General features: G+C 54.3%; 11 protein-coding genes across 11 annotated transcripts; 6 read left to right on the forward strand and 5 right to left on the reverse strand.

Moving 5' to 3' along the window:
* Positions 1 to 251: 251 nt before the first annotated feature.
* Positions 252 to 1,025, forward strand: RHO25_001459 (uncharacterized protein; the record flags this gene model as incomplete). Its single annotated transcript, XM_023594067.2, has 1 exon — positions 252 to 1,025. The coding sequence occupies one exon, from the start codon at positions 252 to 254 to the stop codon at positions 1,023 to 1,025; it is 774 nt and encodes a 257-aa protein (XP_023458831.2).
* A 173-nt stretch (positions 1,026 to 1,198) lies between these two features.
* RHO25_001460 (uncharacterized protein) lies at positions 1,199 to 1,624 on the forward strand (the record flags this gene model as incomplete). The annotated part of the gene is made up of 1 exon (XM_023594068.2): positions 1,199 to 1,624. One exon carries the CDS (start codon positions 1,199 to 1,201, stop codon positions 1,622 to 1,624), a length of 426 nt encoding a protein of 141 aa, XP_023458830.2.
* Positions 1,625 to 2,413: 789 nt separating this feature from the next.
* On the reverse strand, positions 2,414 to 3,180 carry CRP74 (60S ribosomal protein uL1; the record flags this gene model as incomplete). Its single annotated transcript, XM_023594069.2, has 3 exons — positions 2,414 to 2,676; positions 2,730 to 2,923; positions 2,984 to 3,180. 3 exons carry the CDS (start codon positions 3,178 to 3,180, stop codon positions 2,414 to 2,416), a joined length of 654 nt encoding a protein of 217 aa, XP_023458825.1.
* Positions 3,181 to 3,557: 377 nt separating this feature from the next.
* RHO25_001462 (uncharacterized protein) lies at positions 3,558 to 5,507 on the forward strand (the record flags this gene model as incomplete). Its single annotated transcript, XM_023594070.2, has 4 exons — positions 3,558 to 4,535; positions 4,587 to 5,039; positions 5,110 to 5,213; positions 5,264 to 5,507. The coding sequence occupies 4 exons, from the start codon at positions 3,558 to 3,560 to the stop codon at positions 5,505 to 5,507; spliced, it is 1,779 nt and encodes a 592-aa protein (XP_023458824.1).
* Positions 5,508 to 5,574: 67 nt separating this feature from the next.
* Positions 5,575 to 8,553, reverse strand: RHO25_001463 (uncharacterized protein; the record flags this gene model as incomplete). The annotated part of the gene is made up of 2 exons (XM_023594071.2): positions 5,575 to 8,401; positions 8,465 to 8,553. The coding sequence occupies 2 exons, from the start codon at positions 8,551 to 8,553 to the stop codon at positions 5,575 to 5,577; spliced, it is 2,916 nt and encodes a 971-aa protein (XP_023458827.1).
* A 419-nt stretch (positions 8,554 to 8,972) lies between these two features.
* RHO25_001464 (uncharacterized protein) lies at positions 8,973 to 10,614 on the forward strand (the record flags this gene model as incomplete). The annotated part of the gene is made up of 3 exons (XM_023594072.2): positions 8,973 to 9,158; positions 9,227 to 9,382; positions 9,433 to 10,614. The coding sequence occupies 3 exons, from the start codon at positions 8,973 to 8,975 to the stop codon at positions 10,612 to 10,614; spliced, it is 1,524 nt and encodes a 507-aa protein (XP_023458826.1).
* Positions 10,615 to 10,760: 146 nt separating this feature from the next.
* Positions 10,761 to 11,555, reverse strand: RHO25_001465 (uncharacterized protein; the record flags this gene model as incomplete). The annotated part of the gene is made up of 1 exon (XM_023594073.2): positions 10,761 to 11,555. The coding sequence occupies one exon, from the start codon at positions 11,553 to 11,555 to the stop codon at positions 10,761 to 10,763; it is 795 nt and encodes a 264-aa protein (XP_023458833.1).
* A 743-nt stretch (positions 11,556 to 12,298) lies between these two features.
* On the reverse strand, positions 12,299 to 13,401 carry RHO25_001466 (uncharacterized protein; the record flags this gene model as incomplete). Its single annotated transcript, XM_023594074.2, has 2 exons — positions 12,299 to 13,074; positions 13,131 to 13,401. 2 exons carry the CDS (start codon positions 13,399 to 13,401, stop codon positions 12,299 to 12,301), a joined length of 1,047 nt encoding a protein of 348 aa, XP_023458832.1.
* A 228-nt stretch (positions 13,402 to 13,629) lies between these two features.
* Positions 13,630 to 15,084, forward strand: RHO25_001467 (uncharacterized protein; the record flags this gene model as incomplete). The annotated part of the gene is made up of 2 exons (XM_023594075.2): positions 13,630 to 13,793; positions 13,842 to 15,084. 2 exons carry the CDS (start codon positions 13,630 to 13,632, stop codon positions 15,082 to 15,084), a joined length of 1,407 nt encoding a protein of 468 aa, XP_023459896.1.
* A 10-nt stretch (positions 15,085 to 15,094) lies between these two features.
* On the reverse strand, positions 15,095 to 17,385 carry RHO25_001468 (uncharacterized protein; the record flags this gene model as incomplete). The annotated part of the gene is made up of 2 exons (XM_065602113.1): positions 15,095 to 15,131; positions 15,203 to 17,385. 2 exons carry the CDS (start codon positions 17,383 to 17,385, stop codon positions 15,095 to 15,097), a joined length of 2,220 nt encoding a protein of 739 aa, XP_065458185.1.
* Positions 17,386 to 17,712: 327 nt separating this feature from the next.
* RHO25_001469 (uncharacterized protein) lies at positions 17,713 to 20,348 on the forward strand (the record flags this gene model as incomplete). Its single annotated transcript, XM_023594077.2, has 5 exons — positions 17,713 to 17,780; positions 17,837 to 18,871; positions 18,919 to 19,170; positions 19,222 to 19,280; positions 19,333 to 20,348. The coding sequence occupies 5 exons, from the start codon at positions 17,713 to 17,715 to the stop codon at positions 20,346 to 20,348; spliced, it is 2,430 nt and encodes an 809-aa protein (XP_023459921.1).
* Between the last annotated feature and the right edge of the window lie 13 nt (positions 20,349 to 20,361).

A 20,361-nucleotide genomic window follows, 5' to 3' on the forward strand; every position in this document is an offset into this window, starting at 1 on the left:
TGGTATGTGTTCCAATGTGGTCGTTGCGTAATCAGAATGTGGGTCTAACATGAGTACTAGTTCGATCCACAGAGGCGACAAGAATTTTTTTTTGGTCTCTGGGAACACGATTGTGTGACTTTGTTTTTGGTCTTCCAGTTGCCATAGAATGGTAGAAGACCGTCCATTACTCATAAAGAGCAATATGCCCCATGTAGCCTTGTCGATGTGAATATTGTTCATACATGTATGCAGTGAGGCGCGTTGGAGAGATGGTGTTGGAGAATTGGGGAACTGGCGTCGGACCCGAAACCGTGCGCCACATCCAGATCCACATCCGACGTGATGTTGGCAAGCTGCGATCCTTCATTGTCTGCCGGACGTCTTTCTCCCCGTCACTCATGGCTGCTGCTGCTGCATCGCCCGACCCCTCAATCGCGGCCTTGTCCCTCGGCGGAAGCACGGTGGTCGCCGCGCCCACGCCCACCGCCAGCGACGGCGCCGAGTTCCGCTTTCCCAGCTATGCTTCGTTCCCGCCCTTCTACACCCTCCAGCCCAACCTGACGACACGCGCGCGTCAGCTCGAGCTGTGGTCTAGCCTCGTCACGTCGTACTGTGCACACCACCGCCTGTTCCGCCTGGCCATCTCCTCACCGCCGCCCGACCTGTTCGCCAACACCGCCCTCCCGCGTAGTCTCAAGCCGGCCGATGTGCGCGCGGTGCTCGATTATATGAGCCAGCCCGCCAACGGGCCCCGGGCTGAGTGGATTGCACCTACCGCGCGCGGAGAGACAAGTAGCGTCTGTTATATATACTGGAAGACGCCCGCCGAGTGGGCTGACCTGCTCTACGCCTTTGTTGAGGACACAGGCCAGAAGGGCGCCGTGCTGACCATCTACGAGCTACGCGAAGGTGATGCCAGCCGTGGGAAAGAGTGGAGTGACATCGACGAGGCTGTGCTGCGAAAGGCGCTGAACGTGCTCGCGAAGCGCGGCAAGGCACAAATATTTGGTCAAGAGGACAGCGCCGGCGTCAAATTCTTCTGAGACGTCACCAACACATGGCCACTCTTCCGGTGCGTGGTGTGGTGCCGGCGTCTCCGTCTCCCCATGCTGGGAAGCGTCGCAGTAGGAAATCGACTGTTGGAGAGACAGAAAAGCCTCAGACCAAGCGTCCTCGACCTCGGAGCGCCCCAGCCACAAGCCCGCGTCGCCGCAGTATGAACACCTCGCCTGCAGAACCAAGCAAACTCCGCGTGAACCTCTATGATGCCGTTGCCGGCAGGGTAGGTTACGAAGGTCTCCTGCTCGATCGAGCTGGTCAGCCACTGCCACCTGATCAAGTCCTCTACAATCGAGCTGGAGCGCCGATTCGCTACGCAGAGACTGATCCCTACTTCGCGCACCGGCATCTACCTACAGACCGACGCCTTCCAGAGTCTGATATGCTCAAAGCTATTCACGCCTATGCCTCGGACTTCTACGCATCTGGAGTCCTGGGCGATTGTCGAGCTGACTTCAAGAGCTTGGACGAGACAGCGCTCATCGCTCTAGGGATCCTGCTCGAGGAAGCCGCCGCACAGTCGCTCGAGCAGACTGGTGACTTGGCATTCGTGGAAGGCCTGGAACGACAAGAGGGGCTGTGATCATGTGTGGCGATCCACAAGTTCCCTGATGGGAAACAGCAGCTCAGATCCTCATGTATCGGGTCCGAGAATCATCACGGTGCAGACCGCCATCCCGTGACAGCGTGCAGAGAACAGTAATCAGTCCATTCTATTTAGTCTGTACGCGAATACGTAGACCATGGACATTAATTAGCTTTAGCGATTTAGAGACGCTTTGAATCGATGAGCAATTTGCAGAACCTCCTGTCGAATTTTGGATGCACCCACTTTGCAATAGAAGCAGATGATACGGGTGCATGTCTGCAGTGGACGAAAGTCAATGCCCGAATTATTTCCGATCTGTTCCCACCAGGTGCTTGATGGGCGTCTGATCAACAAGTTCAAGGTGACAAAGGTGAACGTTATTCCGTTATGCAGGCCACGCCGGCCGGGACACAAGAGCTGTGTTCGATAGTACTGTTATGATTGGCAGCAAGCTGTATCAAAGAGATCCTGTCCATATGCTCTCGCAAGGGTGCAACCGAGTTGTGGGAGCAGTAACACGCAAGGTCAGATCGCAGTCGATGAGCGGCAGTGGAGGGAGCAATGGTGTGGCCATGACCTTTGGGCTATCGCCATTCTCACGGGCGGGGAATAGTACAATGGACATGAAGGAATTGGAAGAACTGGGGCTCTTTTGGCTGTTCTACCAGTTAAGGCGAACAGCGCTAAACTATCAACGAAGATAGATACACCCTCAGAGTAGCCTTCCAAGCTCTAGATCGGCTATGACACAGACTGAGCATTACCTTACGAGAAGGAATGCGTCTAGTACAGGCGCTTTGGTGGGGACATGCTGGCCTTGATGACCAAGCTGCCCACGTTCTGCCAGCCCTTCTTCAGCAGAGAGACGAGGTAGTTGATGGCCAACATGATGTTGCCGATCAGCTCGTCCTCGGTCATGTCCACGTTGCCGACAGCGACACCCATGCACAACACCTTCTTCAGTTGGAACTTGATGGTCGACTTGACCTCGTTGATCTTTCCGGAAAGGTCATCGGCGTGAGAGACTGGGGTTGGGAACTTGCCGGCTGTACAAAGTGTCAGTGCGTTCCAGAGTACGTAATATCGTGGTGGTGCTTACCCTTGGAGAGACCTGGACCCAACAGACGAGGAATCTGCTTGATGAGGGAGTCGGAAGCGATGAAGGCATCGTACTTGCGAGCGAGCTTCTTGATCAACTTCTTGTTCTTGTTGAGCTTCTTGAGATCCTCTACGGACATGGCGTCGACACCTCCGTGCTTGGCACGATCGATATCGTGCTGGTCACCGAGAATGCTGCAGAATAGTTAGCGCCATGCCCCAAACGCACGCAATTGCGAAACAGTCGGGCCATACCAGATGCTCATGTTTGGGCGTGGGATCTTTGGCAGCTTGATGGTGCCGCTGAAACGCTTGTCACGCTGTGGGTCATAGTTCTTGAGGCCGATCTGGAGCTCGACGGTCTCGAGGAAGTTGCGCTTCTTCTCCTCATTGGAGTACTTGAGCAGCTCTTGCACGTTGGTACGCACACCAGCGACCGTAATCTTCGACATGATTGCTGTGGTCTTCCAATAACGCTCCGAGAGTGGTTATTGGTGCGGCTTCGCGTATCTTCGTGGTCGTTACTGATATGGCGGGGTGCTTGAAGCAGAGAGAAAACTGTGAGATGATGTGGCGACGGGAATTGTAGGTGTGAGCCAAGAGTTTGCTCCACACTCGGCGCGTGCCGATCCAATCAACCGCACGTGACCCTGCATCTGCATGTCTTGGGTGCCTACTGCACATGGCCGACAGACTCAGAGAATGTGCAACACAGTAGATCATTTTTCGCGGGCAGCATGACGAGCTCAGTGGTGCTCAAAAAGGACCGGCGACCTCGCCGGTTCCTGCCTACTCTGCTCATCCTTCGCTCCGGGCACTTGACATTCCTATGGAGCAGTTAAGCAACCGCGATACAGCACCCTCGAATGCTCAAGAATACTACTCGTCGATCGCGGACGTCGACGTCCATCACGCATTTCGCTGCCTTGACGATGCACAAAATCTGGACGACCTCTTGGAAGACGCTCGTTCCACAGACAGTCGCAACTTTGTCGTCGACTTCAGCGATGACACAGCCTGGGCTACTTTTGACCTGGCTCCCAAAGGCATCGCTGCACTAATAGATACCGAGAGGCCGGACTGTCTCAATACGAGATGGATCAACGTGTGGCATCCTTTTGAGCAGACGAAAATGCTTGAAGCATTAGCTCAACGATATGACTTCTCGCCTCGTCTTCTCGGATTAATGTGCTCAGATCCTAAACAACCTCGCAAGCCCACACTGTCCCCAAGCTTGAAACAGTCAGTGCATAAGAGAGGGCCAAGGAAACGCAAGGCTGTGTCTTTTGAGACAAGTGTGTCGTACGAAGAAGCAGACGAGCTCTCGATCCATTCATCCACATCTTCCATGAGCAGCGCCATGAGTGGCAACCACTACAAGATCGCCTCGGAACTGTGGCATTACACATCAGTTGACATGGGTCGCAACTACCTGTGCGTGGGCTACAACTCCCTATATGGCACGAAGCCAGCAGATCGCAGCACCGATTCGCAATCCAACAGCGACAATCTCCCACACTGCACGCGTGTGTGGACTTGGCTGGTTGTTACCTCTGACAACACCATCATCACCGTGCATGAGGATCCTTTCCCGCTTGTGCAAGGTCCATACTCTCCGTTGGAGAGACGTATACTGGCCGAGCTTCGTCGGAACCTCATCAGCGTGTTTCGCTCACTGAGCACAGTCCATGCCGATTCCTTACTTGAACGCAATCCTTTAACTCTGCTGCCGCTTCGAAACCGCTTCGGCACGACCCCAGAAGAAACAGCTCATCGCAGCTCAGATGCGCCGGGACTATTGTTCTACGTAAGCAGTATGATGGCGATCAGACGGCCGATCAAGCTGACATGTAAACAGTACCTGTTTGAGAATTGGAGCAACTCTTTCACATTGGTCACACGAAAAGACAGTCGCTATGGAATTGAACTTGCTGCGCTGCGTGCTGCAATGTTTGAGCAGCCTACACTAGAGCATATCGACCGCCTTGACACGATTGGGAAGGAGCTCGGCGTGCTTCGTCGGCACTACGAGGCATACATCCGAATTATCGACCGACTTCTCGAGCCACAAGGTCCAACGATGGCCAGCCTACAAAACAGTCAAATCGTTGGCTCTGACGACAGCGCCTCTGTGTCGACCATCAGACCCCGGGTCAATGGCCCAGTGGTGCGCGAGAAGGAAAGCATATTGGGAGTCAGCCTGTCCTCGGCAGCACGAATCAGATTTCGACGCTTCCGAGATCAAATCGATCTCTATGCACTCAAAGAGGTGGAGGAGTACAGCAAGCAAAAAGAGAGCCTTGTTTCTCTGGCAAGTACATTCCTGCTCACATTCCCCGAACGTCAAGAGGAGGCTGAGCTGATACCTTATGGAATGATAGAACTTTAGTTTGATCGCCATCAAGCAGTCAATCGACGTAGATAGACTCACTCGAATCGGACTGTTGCTCACGAAAGCGGCCACTCTCTTTTTGCCAGTGTCATTGTAAGTACTCTCCTTCATGTATGCGAGGAATGGAAGCTGATTCATCATAGCATGGCGGGCTATTTCTCTATGCCTCTGGACAACATTCAATATAGCGTCCGCACGTTCTGGATTTCGTTTGCGGTGGTTCTCAGCCTCTCATATCTCGCGCTCTTCGCATTTGGAGTGATGAACGGCAATCTGCAAACGCCAAATCTAGTCTACGGTGTGGCGGATGGCATGTGGAAGAGTGTCGGGTATAGTTGGTCGGCAGTCGTAGCCATTAAGAGAAAGGTCAAAAAGAGGCGGTCGTGAGCAGGTGTGCGTAGCGCTAGGAGCCACGTACGGTAACTGTGGATTGTAATGCAGCGTCTATACACCATTAAACGCTGTTTGCTCTGATCGCTCGAAAAATAGCCCCGCAATACTCTCGTATGGCTCGTCCACTGGACATTGCATACAGCAGCCGCTCTGTGACCTCATTGCTGAACACGATGCTCATGAGATCATGTTGTCGCTTTTGCCCACTCTTAACGGCTCGCATGGGTGACACCGACTTGGGCATGAAGCGCGCCATATTCCGTAGTACCAACGCCGCCCGCAATGATAAAGATGTGGCATCCCCCTTCTCGTCTTCCAGCATGGCAATCCTGGTGATCTCTCCGTTCCGCGGTGCCACGTCGCTATCTGGTCGCAAGTTGTGCTTGGAGCGAGCAGCATCTGTCTCTGGCAAATGCGTTTCGATGTGCCTTGCTAGGAGAAAGGGTTTGGAAATTTGTGCGCCTTCGGGCGTCGCCGCGGTGTGCTCGCAGTCCGACCATTTGCATTTCGACGAGATTTTGTCGCTGTCGCTGAAATCGAACTTCGCCTTCCATGACTTTTCAGTGACACCATTACTCAGGCCATTAGCGGTTGCTGGTGGCGACAGCGCAGATGTTGAGTCTATCTCCATCTTGTCTGCATCCACAGCCGCGCTTTTCGTCGGTATTTGCAGGTGCTGGGTCAGGATATGCTCAAGGATTTCCTCTCCTGTGCGGAACCACTCGGCGCATTCGACTTCCCGTGTCGTTGGACCCGAAACAAGTCCAGTGATTGCATCCCGTGCTCCTTCAACGGGATATGTGACATGCCAATGGCAGCGGATCAGCTCTTTGTCCTTATCCGCAGCGTTTGAGCCGGCGAGCATCCCAGTGTCGACCGGAGCGGCCCTCGACCGGATACCTTTGATCACGTATTTGTTGGCTGCCGCAACCTGAGCTGTTGCACCCTGGAAAGTGCTGCTGACGTTCTTAATGAAGTCTCCAGCAATCAGATGAGGGTGTGTTGCTTGGTGTGGCGCGAAGGTGCCCTGATATGCTTGCCACAGAGAGATCTGCGTCATATCCGCGGTCGGGTCGGACACGAAACACATGCGCAGCCATTCAGACGATCGTTCAGGCTCATCGAGTTTCAGCAGGTCCTGGACGATCGCTCTCGATAGACGTGGAACAGGCGGAATGGTCTCTTTGGCCTCGCGTGGCTTCGTGGGCCGGGACTCCGTGTATTCCTTGGCCGTGTACAGGACCAGGCGACTCAGAACTCGGCCCAGTGCCTCCGCGTCCACTGCAGAGACGAGACTCTCCACGTTGTCTGCGAATGATGTGTACTGGCCTAGGAAATCCAAACATGCAGATCGTAGCTCTTCGTCTTCCACCAATAGATAATCATGTACGCGATGTAATAAAGACACAGGAACATCATCCAGTCGTTTCGGCAGCGGATGGGTCATGGCTATCCTGCTTACGGCTCGTAGCGCGGTAGTGATGGCTCCTCGGTCCGGAGAGAGGGCATGCTGTATGAGGCCTTGATACACTGCATCGTGGGGACTGATGTCGACATATTTCACCACTTGCTCGCACAAATCGAGGATGTGATGTCGAAGCTCGACCAAGCTTGGATGTTCCGGCAGGTTGAGCACAACTGCGATCAAATCTTGGACGAGCGGGAGTCGCGAGAGATATGCTGCATTCTCGTCTTGGAGGCTCATGTTGCGTAGGACGAGACCCGCTTCAGTGACTCGATTCAGTCGCGTGAGGAAATTCGAATCCAGAGTGGAGTCTTCCGAGATGATTGGAATCCTGGATCTCAGCTTCTGCAGAATGTCTGGCGTCCCGTCCAAGCCGTTGAGGGTCTCGTCATCTCCTGCAAAAAACTCCTCGTCGTACATTACATCCCAATCGATGTCGTAGAACAGGCTCGTCACTTGCAAGGTCTTCTTGATCAGAGCATCGGCAAGACCAGGGAATTGGTCAAAGCGGTACTTATCACCCCGCTCATGACTGATCTTAACAAGGTGATGCAGAGCGTACTGCTCCTCTTCTGGCAAGCCACTCTGCAAAGCAAGCTGGGCTCGCACGTAGATGTTAGGTCCAATGAAGCCTGTGCCCGGGAGCATGATATTCTTATACTTCTTTGCGAGAGGCCCAGCTTCACTCTCGAGCTTGCGCTTCCGCTCATTGCGGTACCAATCAGGCTGGCTAGCGGGAGTCGCGACGGCCTTCAGGGAGAGCGGATATGCTTGCGGGGGTTCGTAAGATGCCAGAGTCGAAGAAGTGCCGTTGGCGAGCGACGATGAATGGGTCATGCCGTGCACCGAAGCACCCGGGGTGGGAGAAGCTCCAGGAGGATGGGCTTGCCCACGTGTCTGGCGTGTTGGAGGGGCATCGGGCTGAAAAAGGACGCGTTGCGGAGGCTGCTGTCTCAGGCCCCTAGTCGATCGTCCTGTCGCGCTGCCCGGCTCGTCAGCGAGCTCGGATTTGACGTCCTTGGGAGTGCGCTGCTCCGGACTGCCTTCGCTGCCCTCGCCGTTCTGCATGCCCTCTCCGTCGCGACCTTTTGGACGCTCGTAATTCTCCAACGTCCGAGTCATGACGTTGCCGCCTTTCGCCGTGACGTCCTCCAGAATCTCCTTGGGCGGTGGCTCCTTGCCCCAATGTGTGCTGATCTCGTACGCGCAAAGATTCTTGTAGTACACGTTCTTAATCTGAAAAGCCTGCGCGGCAGTGTACTGATTCTTGCCGATGAATTCCTCTGCCAGCCGCCGCCACATCAATGGCTTTGCTTTCGTATCTGAGCAAAGGTCATAGCCACCCTCCTCGACAACGCGTGTGTAAAGTTTGAAGAGGTCGACGTGTCGCACGCCAATTTTCGGTTCGGCCTCGAGTGTGGTTCTGGCAGCGAATGCGCATTAGTGAACGTCGTGGTGTGGGTGTGACGAGGGTATGCGAACGTACCCGCGCTGCTGATGATACTCTTCCAACTTGCGCATGAAGTCCTCGCGCTCGTCGGTGCGCTCGATGCTCAGTCCCCTTTTGGGCGCCATGGCGGGCGGTGATTGGCAGGCGCAATCAGCACACACCGCGCTCGACCAAGTCACTGGACGCGCAAACAGCGACGGTGCATGCAGCAAGGGCGTTTGAACGACGATGCGCTCTCTCGACACGACCGACCCCAGTGGACGAGACGAGGCGCCAGAACGCGCACAGTTGCCAGGATCGGCGACAGCTCCGCGCCGCGGCGCCTCCCGCGCTCGCTTGTCGATCTCTCCTGCCTGCTCTACGACACGCGCGCACGAGACGAGTGCTCGAGGTAGGAGCAGTAGGACGCGCGTGAGGAAAGAACCATGCATCGCTCCAACGTGGATGATGTCTGCGCTCGGTGCGCCGAGACCTTGCGCTGTTCACTACTCTTCGAGGACGAACACCACAGAATTACACACAACGCTCTACACCTACCATCAAGATGAGCACGGCGACCATTGATCTGTGTCTACCGCTGGCCAAGTATTCCTACGCAGAGAGTGAGACGGTCCACAGCTCAGTTCAATGGACACACTACAGCGCAGCAGGCCTGTGTCTGCTAGTGCAAGGCACTGCGGGCGGTCATGGCGAGCTCTCGTTGCACATCGTAGAGCGAACTACCGTCATGGTGCGGGCCCCTCAGATTCGGGCGGAGCGTCTGTTCTACATTGTGTGCACCACTGACTGGCATACCAGGAGAGTTTGGACATTGCGCGCTACGTCGACCGCGCCAGCGACATGCGGCATTATGCTCGACAAGCCGGTTCCGTCCTGAGGACCGATCAGTTGCCCATCTTCGCTATCGCTAAGCAGCCTAATGTCGCCTTGCGGCTCCAATTGCAGACTGGCAGGGTGCGTAGATCCGACCTATGCTCGAGGAAATATCACTCACGCGAAGCTAGACTCGACGCATACAGCTCGGACTGTCGAGTGCGGTGCACCATCAGCAGGTCGTTGAAGCACTCAGCCATCGAGGCGTCGAGTTTCAGGAGGCACGTCCCGCAACCAGTGCTCAGAATGCCGCTTCAGCGATCCGTCCAGTGGCAAGGAATAATCATCGAGATATCCCACTGCAAGCCCCAGCTGCGGCGAATCACCAACAACCCACGCCGAGTCCTTTCCATCCTCCAAGCGTGCGCATTGGCAGCCTGGGCCAGCATCCACAACAAGCGTCAGCTGGGCACAGGGAGGCACGAATGGTGGCTCCACGATTGATTAGACCCTTATCGGCTGCGAATCATGGTACTGCTGGGAGCACAATAACATCGCGGCCTCTCTCAGTGGCGGCAATGAATCCTGTTCCCGCCACTCGGGATGGAAGGGAGCGAAGCAGGAGTCCCGAACGTGTTACCGCTTCTTCATCTTCTGGCGCCTCTCAGCCTGGAGTATCGTCGCTGCGGCCAGGTTTAGGTCATTCTTCGTGTCCTACATCAGCTCCCCTCGCCCAAGGAAGTGACCAGTCACCACCTTCTACCTCTCATGAAATGACACACGGCGCAACACGAAGCAGCTCACGCCCAAGCTCTGCACTAGACTTGCCACCACTACGGATGCCTAGGCTAGTAGAATCACGGCCAAACACGGCAGCGAACATTGCAACATCAGACACAACAGCTCGACCAAGCATGGATCGTTCCAATGTCTACTCTGAACAATCTGTCGCCAAAGACGCCACTTTGGTGGCACCGAAGCTCGCAGGCGGCATGTCAGACATCCAGTTCCGATCGCCCCTGCCGCCCGCCAACCACAACCACAAAAGCCAGCCCACACCCGCCGAGACAAGCCTCAACGTTCATGCTAGCAAAGGCATTGCCCGTCTGAGCAGTCTGATGGATGCGCCTCACGAGATCGAGGAACCTCTGGAATCATCGGTCGTGCCGCAGCATGCAGAATTGCCTGTAGTCCGTGCAAGTGGGCAACCGCGGGGTCAAGAACTCTCCCTGGCCACGTACGAGGCACAGTGCGTGCAAGATCGACAAGCCGCTCTCGACCAATTCATGATGGACGTTCTCGATGATCCCAAGTTCGAAACGCTTTGTGCAGACGTGGAGAATTGCTGGCGCAGGAGCATTCTGGGTCTTTAGTGTTGCATGGAACTTCCGAGTACGTTCACTTCTGATGTATCTCGACGAGGAAATCTTGCTGCACACTTTCTTGATCTGTTCGACGTGTAGGGAGGAACTATAGCTCATGTTCATAGACTGTGAAGCCATGCTTTCTCTTCCTCTTTTCAATTTTCGCTCTCGTCGGAGATGCTTGGCGACGGCAGCTCGGCGACCACTACATTGATCTCAGGACGAGACATTCCAATCGCGCCGCCTGGATGATTTTTCAAAAACACCTCACTGGTGTTGCCTTGATGTAAAGCCTCTGCTACTGTCAATGCCAGCATGTCGCTAATGGCGAGTGCCACTGTCGTGGAGGTCGTAGGTGCTTTCACGCCGAAAGACGCTTCCTCACTTTCGTGAATCGGGGCCGGAAGTAGAATCCCATTCTCGATGCCCTCCAGCAGCTGGCAGTCTCGTGGGTGTCGCTGGGCACTCATCGCCATGACTTGAACTTCCGGGGATATATGTGGCAGAACATTCAGCAATTCTATTGTCTTTCCGCTGAACGATACGAAGAGAAGGACGTCGTTGTCTCGCACATCTCCGATATCGCCGTGGACGGCTTCACAAGCGTGAAGAAAGCTGGCGCGGATTCCCAAACTTTTGCAGGTGGCCACCAGCTTTTGTGCGATGAATCCGCTCTTTCCCACACCACAGACAACCAGTTTGCCCTGACTGGACTGCGACTGGATGATCGCCTGCTGGGCTGCCGACAGGCCGTGCTGAGCGACCTTGTCGGTCGAGTACAGAGCCGCAACGCGGGCAAGGGCCTCGGCTTCCACTCTTAACACGTTGACTGCGCGCTCGAGCACAAAGGAGCGGTCCTCTGTGCTGCTCAGATGCTCTTCGCGCACCGGTGATGGCGGTGTCAACGGTGTCGAAAGCCGTCGACGCTTGCACGGCCTCGAGAGATCCATGGAATTGTAATTCGGAGGAGAAAACACGCGTATCGACGCGACGTGGGACCTTGAGGATAAGATTGACAACAAGACAATGCAGGACAGAACAGATCTCAGAACAAAGAACAGTTGTGCTGAATAGATGTTATCTCGCCCGGTGACAAATCGTAGTATTAAGTCATGGAAATCATCCCGCAGGCTGGGTCGTAGTAATAACTCCCCGCGACGAACGGAGCGGCCGTACGCTTAAAATCAGGCAGTCAAACAAACGCCCGATCAGCATGTGAAAACGTGCTCGTCATAGATTAGGTGCAAGGACTTGGAGCCACACCTAAAATGGACTGTAATCGGGGATTTGCTGAACAATCCAGTTCCCGGGTACAAAAGATTTCGAGCTCCCGAGCTAAAGCAGGAGCTCTTGCGTGACGACCGCTGCGCTGCATGTACCTGCCGAGTGTTGAGCGCATTAGTGGGAATAGCTCTCAAGTTAGCCCCGGCTAGGTTCATGTCGAACTCTGTCCTATTTTGGAGCTACAAAACCGTGCACGCAGCGTTCGATCGAAGTTGCATAACTTGACACATTACGCGGGGCTGCATTTGCAGGCTGACCACGACTTAGTCAGTTGGTAGAGATAACGTGAACAGCATGGTATGTTGCTTGTAGCAAGTCAGCCTGTCCCATCAGTGTCACTACAAAACGTTTTTGGGATTCGATGATGCGTTCAGTTTGGCGAGCTGATGGTGTTCACGCCACTGGGCGTCTACAACGGCTTCACGCCCTTGTGGATTGCAGCGATGCCTAGGCTGAGATCCTCCCATCCTGATTCTGTGATGGTGCCGTCACTCTTTTGTCCTGGGATCAAGAACCCAGCGTCCTGTATCATCGTAGCCCATTCGCGCTGCGAGGGAAAGCGCTCAATGCTCTCCACCAGATACTGATAACTGTCCCTATCAGCAGCAACAACCTGCCCAATCAGCGGGATCGCGCTAAATGACCACCTCTTGTATATCCCGTTGAGCAATGGGTTGGCCAGCTGTGGTGCAAATTCCAGACATGCGAAAACGCCGCCAGGCTTCAAGACACGGAACGCTTCTTTCAGCGCCTTGTCTTTGTGCGTGAAATTGCGAATCCCAAATGCCACAGTGTACAGGTCTATGCTATTGCTCTCCACCGTGTGTAGGTCCTCTGCATTCGCCTCCAGATAATCGACTCGACCCGCTGCGTGATACGGCGTGGTAGATAGGCGCTTACGGCCTTCGTTCAGCATGTCCGGGTTGATGTCTGATATCGTGACATGGGTCGCATGATCGTGGTTGACATTCGTCGCGTGATCGAGCATGCGAATTGCTATGTCACCGCTGCCGCCCGCGATGTCCAGGATCTTCTGCCCTTGGCCCTTCTCATGTAGCGATGCGTATCGAACACCCGGGTTCAGACCACGAACAAAGTTATCCTTCCACACTCGATGTATGCCTAAGGACATAAGGTCGTTCATGGTATCATAGTTGCTCGCCACGGAGGAGAAGACGGCGCCGACTACGAAAATGCATTAGCTTGGGGACAGTCTGCTCGAGAGGGTCGATATTGTCCACCTTGAGAAGCCTTGAGAGACTCGGCGACCGTCTCAAAGCCAAAATGCGTCGTCTTGCCATTGGAGCTGGACGACTCCGGCGGCGGTGGCTGTTGAAGGCGGGTTGATGAGGCAAAGGCACGCCGACATGATGTGCACACGGTAGCGGAAGTGGTGGTGGAAAGGCTCAAGCGCAGCCGCTTCGCCGCTCGAGGAGCACTGACAGACATGATGGCGATGGGCAATCCAGCAAGAGACAGACTGGCGTACGGCGTGCTGGCCAGCAGCAGCATCCCCGAGCCGCCTCATCGCCATGTGCAGCATCGGAGGCTTGGCAGCCGCGGCCGCGGAGATGGTTGGTGCCTTACTTACTGCCTGACAATGGCTGAGGGTCAAGACATGCGGCTTTCACTGAACTCTGGTGCAAGGGCCGACGGTAGCCGTAGGCACAATGGGATCGTACACAACATGCCATATTCCCAGCACTGTCCTGAACGTCCGCGTTGTAGTCACGTATCAACATGAAGCGCTGTCTGCCTCTTGCAGGGCGCCATACTTGCCAACGACAAGCATCGCGACTTCGCGTTGCGTCGCCCTACACTCCAGCCTGTAGACCACCGCCACCATCCCCACAATCGCAACAGCAGCGATGGAGTTCCGTATCGCAGAAGCCGGGGTCTGATCGGTATGCCCACGAGGAGTTGGTGCGATTCCACTGCTAATTCGAACACAGAGTGCACTTTCCAGGAGCCGTCAACTCCAGATTCACCACTTCATTGGACTTTGCTCGCGCTACCGAGGACGATGCCATGCCAACATTCCGCATCCTGGACCAGGAAGGCCGCGTGCTGGACAAGTCTCAGGAGCTAGACATCAGTGACGAAGAAGTGATTCGATTGTACACCGACATGGTCAGCGTGTCGATTATGGATCTCATCATGTTCGATGCTCAGCGCCAAGGCCGGATCAGCTTCTACATGGTGTCGGCGGGCGAGGAGGGTATAGCGGTAGGGAGTGCCAACGCCCTACATCCCAATGATCCCATCTTTGCACAGTACAGAGAGACTGGCATTTTTCAACATCGCGGCTTTACCTTCGACGACTTCATGGCACAGCTTTTCGCCACAAAGGACGATGCTGGCCTAGGGCGAAATATGCCCGTGCATTATGGTAGCACCAAGTATAAAATCCACACGATCAGCAGTCCTCTCGCCACACAAATTCCTCATGCTTCCGGTGCCGCGTATGCGGTCAAGATGCAGAATCAACAGAATCCCAAGGATGACCCTCGTGTAGTGGCATGCTATTTTGGAGAGGGAGCGGCCTCAGAGGGCGATTTCCACGCCGCTTTGAACATCGCGGCAACGAGAGCCTGCCCTGTCTTGTTCATTTGCCGCAATAATGGATACGCCATCAGTACTCCGACGCTGGAGCAGTACCGAGGTGATGGTATAGCGTCGCGAGGTGTGGGTTACGGCATTGATACCATCCGAGTCGATGGAAATGACATCTTCGCCGTTCGAAAGGTAACGCAAATGGCCCGTGAGCTGGCGCTTCAAGATGGTGGCAGGCCAGTCTTGATAGAAGCAATGAGCTACCGAGTTTCACATCACAGCACTTCGGATGACTCCTTTGCTTATCGCGCAAAAGTGGAAGTGGAGGATTGGAAGCGACGAGACAATCCGATCACCCGGCTGCGAAAGTGGATGGAAGGTAAAGGCATCTGGGACGAGGAGAAAGAGAAAGAGTTGCGTACCGCAACGAGGAAAAATGTTTTGACCGCCTATCGCAAAGCAGAAAAGGAGAAGAAGCCTGCACTTGGCTCACTTCTCAGCGATGTGTATGCGGAGCCCACAGCGGAATTGAAGGAACAGGCGGCATCGTTGAAGCGAGTGATTGAAAAGTACCCCAACGAGTATGATGTGTCTGAGTACGACGGCGGCCTTGAAGGCTTGAAATTAGAGCGGACAAAATAATCAGAGATCATCAAAGCCAAGCTGGCCAACAGTGCCCAAGAAACCTCCTGTACCCGTCTGCTCAGCATCCTGTTGATGAAGTAATGCGTCCACGTCGACGTTTCCCGATGTCAAATACTTTTCACTCACGCCGACATTGACTCGTTGCTTGAGAAGAGCTTTCAATTCCGCCTTCATAGCACCCATCTCGGCTCTTGACATTTGCGATGCTTCCTTTTCCTTCTTCTTGCGCCCAGCTCCACGACCGTGTCGACCAGGAGCTTCCCTTTCGAGCTCCTCACTGTCGTAGTCCACGCCAAGATCTTCAGCCGCCTCACGCATGAAGTCGTCTTCCTTGTGCGCTTTCTCCTTCGCTATCGTCGCATCGGCGATCTTCTTCGCAAGAGTCAGTCTATCCTTCAAGCGAGACACAATCCGGCGATCGATGTCGAGTGTGCGAATGTAGTATCCTTGCTTCGCTGCATCCGATCCATTCTTCTCAGCAGCAATAGCTGAATGCGCATGGACTTTGGCAATCAGCCTTCGCACACCTGCGACTTCCTCGGGGCCACAGATGAGCACTGATGAGCCTTGCTGGCCAGCACGAGCTGTTCTTCCCGATCGGTGGACGTATGTGTCTGCTGCGCGCGGCAGGTGGTAGTGAACGACCAGATCAATGCTTGGAATATCTAATCCGCGTGCAGCGACATCTGTCGCAATCAGAATTGCGGGAGAGGTCCTACCCGCAGCGTTCTTGCCACTGAAGCGTTCGACAGAGCGCAATCGAGCCTTTTGTGCCATGCCAGAATGTAGCGCTATGGCGTTGAGGTTTAGATTCTGTAGCAGCGGCGTTATGCGACGGACTGCACTGATGGAGTTTGTGAAGACGATTGTGCGTTGCGTTGAGTACAACAGGAGCAGAGCGTAAAGATAGAGATCCTTCTCGGTGCCAGAGCATTCGATCAAGCCCTCCTTTAGACCTGTAGCCAGCTGATTGACGGGGTTCATGTCGATGAACTTGGGCGCTTCTTCTCGGAAGTTGAGTTTCGAGAGCAGATATTCCATAGACTGTGCGTTGCTTAGAAGGCTGTCATTGTGACTGACCTTGCCAACGAGCTTTCTCTGTAAGGCACGATCAAATGTTGCAGAGAAAACGAGGGTTTGGCGCTGCACAGCCTTCTTCGTGCTCGGCTTCGTCTTCACTGCCGTAGCTTCGTCTGTTTCGTCTTCTTCGTCTCGATCTTCCTCGCGATCAAGAGTGTTCAGAATCTCCTCGACCTCTTTGAAATGGCCCTCGCTGAGCAGTCTGTCCGCTTCATCGATGACCAAGAAGTCGATTTTCTGCAAGGCTGCGGCAACTCCTTGACCGTCGCTGATTACCTCCCACAGGCGTCCAGGAGTACCGATTACCACATGTGCATCTTTGAGCAATCGTTGCTGCTTATGCACCGATAGACCTCCCGTCAATGTGGCAAGGCGCGGTTTGTCGCTCGATAGGCCATCAAAGAGAGCGCTGAGGTGGTTATTGAGCTGATGTGCCAGTTCTCGAGTTGGTGAGAGAATCAATGCTAGAGGTGTTGAACTGCCCCTATTCGACTTGCGTTGCTGAGCTGTCTCGAGAAATCTCTCCAAGATTGGGATGCCAAAGGCCAGCGTCTTTCCCGACCCCGTTGAAGCTTTTCCAACTACGTCGTGGCCCGCGAGGATCTCTGGGATAACACCTTCTTGAATGGCGGTGGGTTTTCCGAAGCCCAACTTTGATAGCGAGGCCATAGTGTCTGGGGACAATTTCAGCTTTCTCCATTGCGACACATCTGTCGTTGCCTCTTCTCCGTCTTCGGGCAGACTCGCGAATGTAGCACTTATGGCAGAATCAGCAACCGGTGCTGGCGTCACTTTGCTCTTAGGCGCCGCCTTTTTCGTTGCCTTGGCAGCAGGCGCCTTTGCTTCGGTCTTGGCAGCAGGCTGCTCTTCATCTTCGAAGCCAGCCCAGGATTCCGCACCATCGCTATCGTCGTTCCCATGCTCTGAATCCGCGTTGGCCGTAGATAGGAAAGCCAGTGTGCCGGTGGTCCCGTCTCTAGTGACCTCGACATCTTCGATTTCTTCGAGGCCAAAAAATCCTTCGTAGTCGTCCATGCGATCCGGAAGTGACACGGGCTTCCATTTTAGGGAGTCCAGAGTGACCTTTCGTTTTGTTGCGGCTGCAGGTTTCTTCTGAATTTGCGACGTGGCGGCCTTGTCCTCGGTAGAAAGCTTCTGTCTTTTTCGCGCCTTCATGGCTGCGACCTTTGGCGGCAGAGGACGCTTCGTTTCGGCCATGTTGTCGTGCCTGCAGATTTTCAAGGTTTTCGCCGCAAGATGAAGATGTTGCGGAGTGGCACTGAATTGATTCGAGCCCATCAAATTACGTCAAATTTTCGACGCGCGTTGCCACCGCGCACCAGCCTGCCTGGCAAGTTGCGCTTCCCTCACGACCTCGCTCAAGTTCAACTTCGCTGGCAGGTGTGAAGAAGTCATGAGGTCGTCCGGTCAGCGCGTGCAGGCACCAGATGCGCGCCGAGCGTGAGCCATCGGTGCGCGCTCTGTACTTTGCTACTTCATCGCGTCCGTCAGGCAGAACTGACACTGTTCACGTCCGCCACCACCATGACTTCTCACCCCAACGAGCATCCCAGCGTGCAAGGCGTCGAGGCTGCGCGAGAGCTCATATCGCGGTGAGCCTGACGTGCTCGTAGGTGGCTCGCTGCAGCTAATCCTGACTGTGTCGCAGGTATGAAGCACAGTTGCTGACCGGCTGCGGCTATGAGCGCTGCACTGAGATTCTCTGCCACACCGGGAGTTTAAATACAAGCGCGCAGCCGATACGCAAGTATACCGCACGATCGGCCAAAGCAATTGCCATGGCAGTCTGCTCTGGCCCCAAACCGCGTGCTCATCTATGTCCTCACTACATGTCCACCACGAGTGGGAAGCAGCCTGCCGCAGCGCAACCACGCGATCCATCGGCATTGATGCAATTGATGGCTGACACTAATGCCCGTACTTCCATGAATGCCAGCTCAAGAACTGGTAGAGGGGATTTGTCGACGTTGCATCGACAATTGGATCCCTTGATCTCCGGGGCCTCTGTGGGCAGTGACGACGAGTTTATGGACAAGCTGCTGCCGTGCATAGACAATCTACTCAACTTGATTCCGGCGCACAGAACGGCCCTATGGGAGATGATCGATCGCGAAATTGTGAGTAAAGGATTTTCGTGTCCTGTCAGGAAGGAGACAAAGCCGGCCGATGAGAACTGGAATGCATGGGTTGCCATTCTGGACTTCCTAGACAACGAAGCACATCTGAGACTCTTGCGACGGACGCTTCTAGCCATTGGCCACAGATTACGTTCAAGCTATGCGCTGAAAGAGAGCCAGTCGTGCAACGACAGCGTCTTCATCCCCAAATTCACAGTCTTGCTGATGGACAAGATCCAAGAACACGCATCTTCGCCGCTGAGTGTGATAGTATGGTTAAAGAGCATGTTCGCGCGAGCATGGGACGGTTCGCAACTCCTATCTTCTGGCTCCGTGGCTCACGCAATACTGGAGATCCTGGACAGATTGAACATTTATTGCGCAAATGTCTCTCGAGACGTATTCCAGATGCCATTCGTGTGCATGCGTGTTCCAGAGCTGGATATGGCAGAGTCATTCCGTTCTCACGCTCCAGATGCTGGGCAGCATATACTCTACTACCAGTATCTCTTCTCGCCCTCTCAACTCATCTTATGCTTCCGAGCGGTCAATCTGCTGGCAATGAGGTAATTGTGACTTGGACTCTGAGTTGAACCCTGCTGAGCAATCATAGCCGGGCCAATGCTCAAGTGGCGCAATCGAGCGACTTCCGACGGCGTTATAGCAGGAACCGTAGCCTTGAATTGGACAGCCAATCAGCACAGCTTCAACACCAGGAAGAACGCTATCTGCTGCTCTATATCAGCCGTGAGGATATGATTAAGGATACGTTCAATCAGTTATGGCAACGAAGGACGGATGAGATGCAACGGCCCTTGCGAGTCAGAATGGGAGCTGATGAGCTCGACATTGGGCATGATCTTGGGTATGGTTGTTCGTTGTTTTGTATCGTGCCATTGAGCTGACACGTGGGAAGGGGCGTACAGATTGAGTTCTTCAATATGATTTGCAAGCACATTTTTGCTGAAGAAGCACGTAGGTGCTCGTGGTATACATTCGAAGCACGGAATCTGCTGATTTTGATTAGAGATGTTCACCACCGACCCTCAGACGGGATTGAGTTTCTTCAGGGCTGGTGGTCTTCAGCCTACATACATGTTCGAGTTGTTTGGACTGCTGATGGCTTTGGCGATCTACAATGGCATCACGCTGCCCGTGCGACTACCTTCAATGTTTTACAACACTTTGTGTGGCAGCGAACACGACCTCATGCTGGCACACGATCCGTTGATCATGATTCAAGACGCATGGCCGACGGTTGCTCGATCCTTGCGGAGTCTGCGGACAGAATACGTCGAAGATCTGGAATTTATATTCCCCTTGGAGGCCAACGGCATACGGCTGTCCTGCCTGCCTCTCACACGCGAGCCGAGATCATCTTTGCAAGATCGATTGGAATTGAGAGTCGTGAGCTCTTCACTTTCGTCCAGTAGTTCAGCGAGACCACCTGTCGACATGAGCCAGCTAAGAGATGCATGGCCAGGTTGGGATATTGTAGAGTCTGAGGAAAACCCTGAGCCTGTCACGCCGGAAAACATTGAGCGATACCTGGCTGCATACTCGACCTGGTTGTGCTATCACTCAGTTCGACCTCAGGTCCAAGCATTCGCGCACGGCTTTCGAACGAGTCAACTCCTCAATCGCAGTACTCTGTCGATATTAGGCCCTTCGCTGCTTAAGTCATACGTGGAAGGCACAGACGTATTAGACATCGCAGACCTTAAGGCAGCCGCGCGCTACGATGGATACGACGAGAGACTGAAATACATACAAGCATTCTGGCGCATTGTCGCCGCTTGGCCACAGGAGAAGCAGAAGCTGCTGCTGAAGTTTGTCACGGCAGCCGAGAGGATACCAATTGGTGGAGCTGGTCATTTGACTTTCATCATCAAAAGATCGCAACCCAATGACCCAAATGCTCTACCAACCAGTTCAACTTGCTTCGGAACATTGATGTTGCCACGCTATCAGAGCCACGAGATCTTAGCAACAAAATTGGATATCGCACTCAAGTTTGGGGCAGAAGGGTTCGGGACAGGATAATGTCGAACTTTCA

Source organism: Cercospora beticola, chromosome 1 (assembly GCF_033473495.1).
Source record: "Cercospora beticola chromosome 1, complete sequence".
In the NCBI taxonomy this organism is placed as follows: domain Eukaryota; kingdom Fungi; phylum Ascomycota; class Dothideomycetes; order Mycosphaerellales; family Mycosphaerellaceae; genus Cercospora; species Cercospora beticola.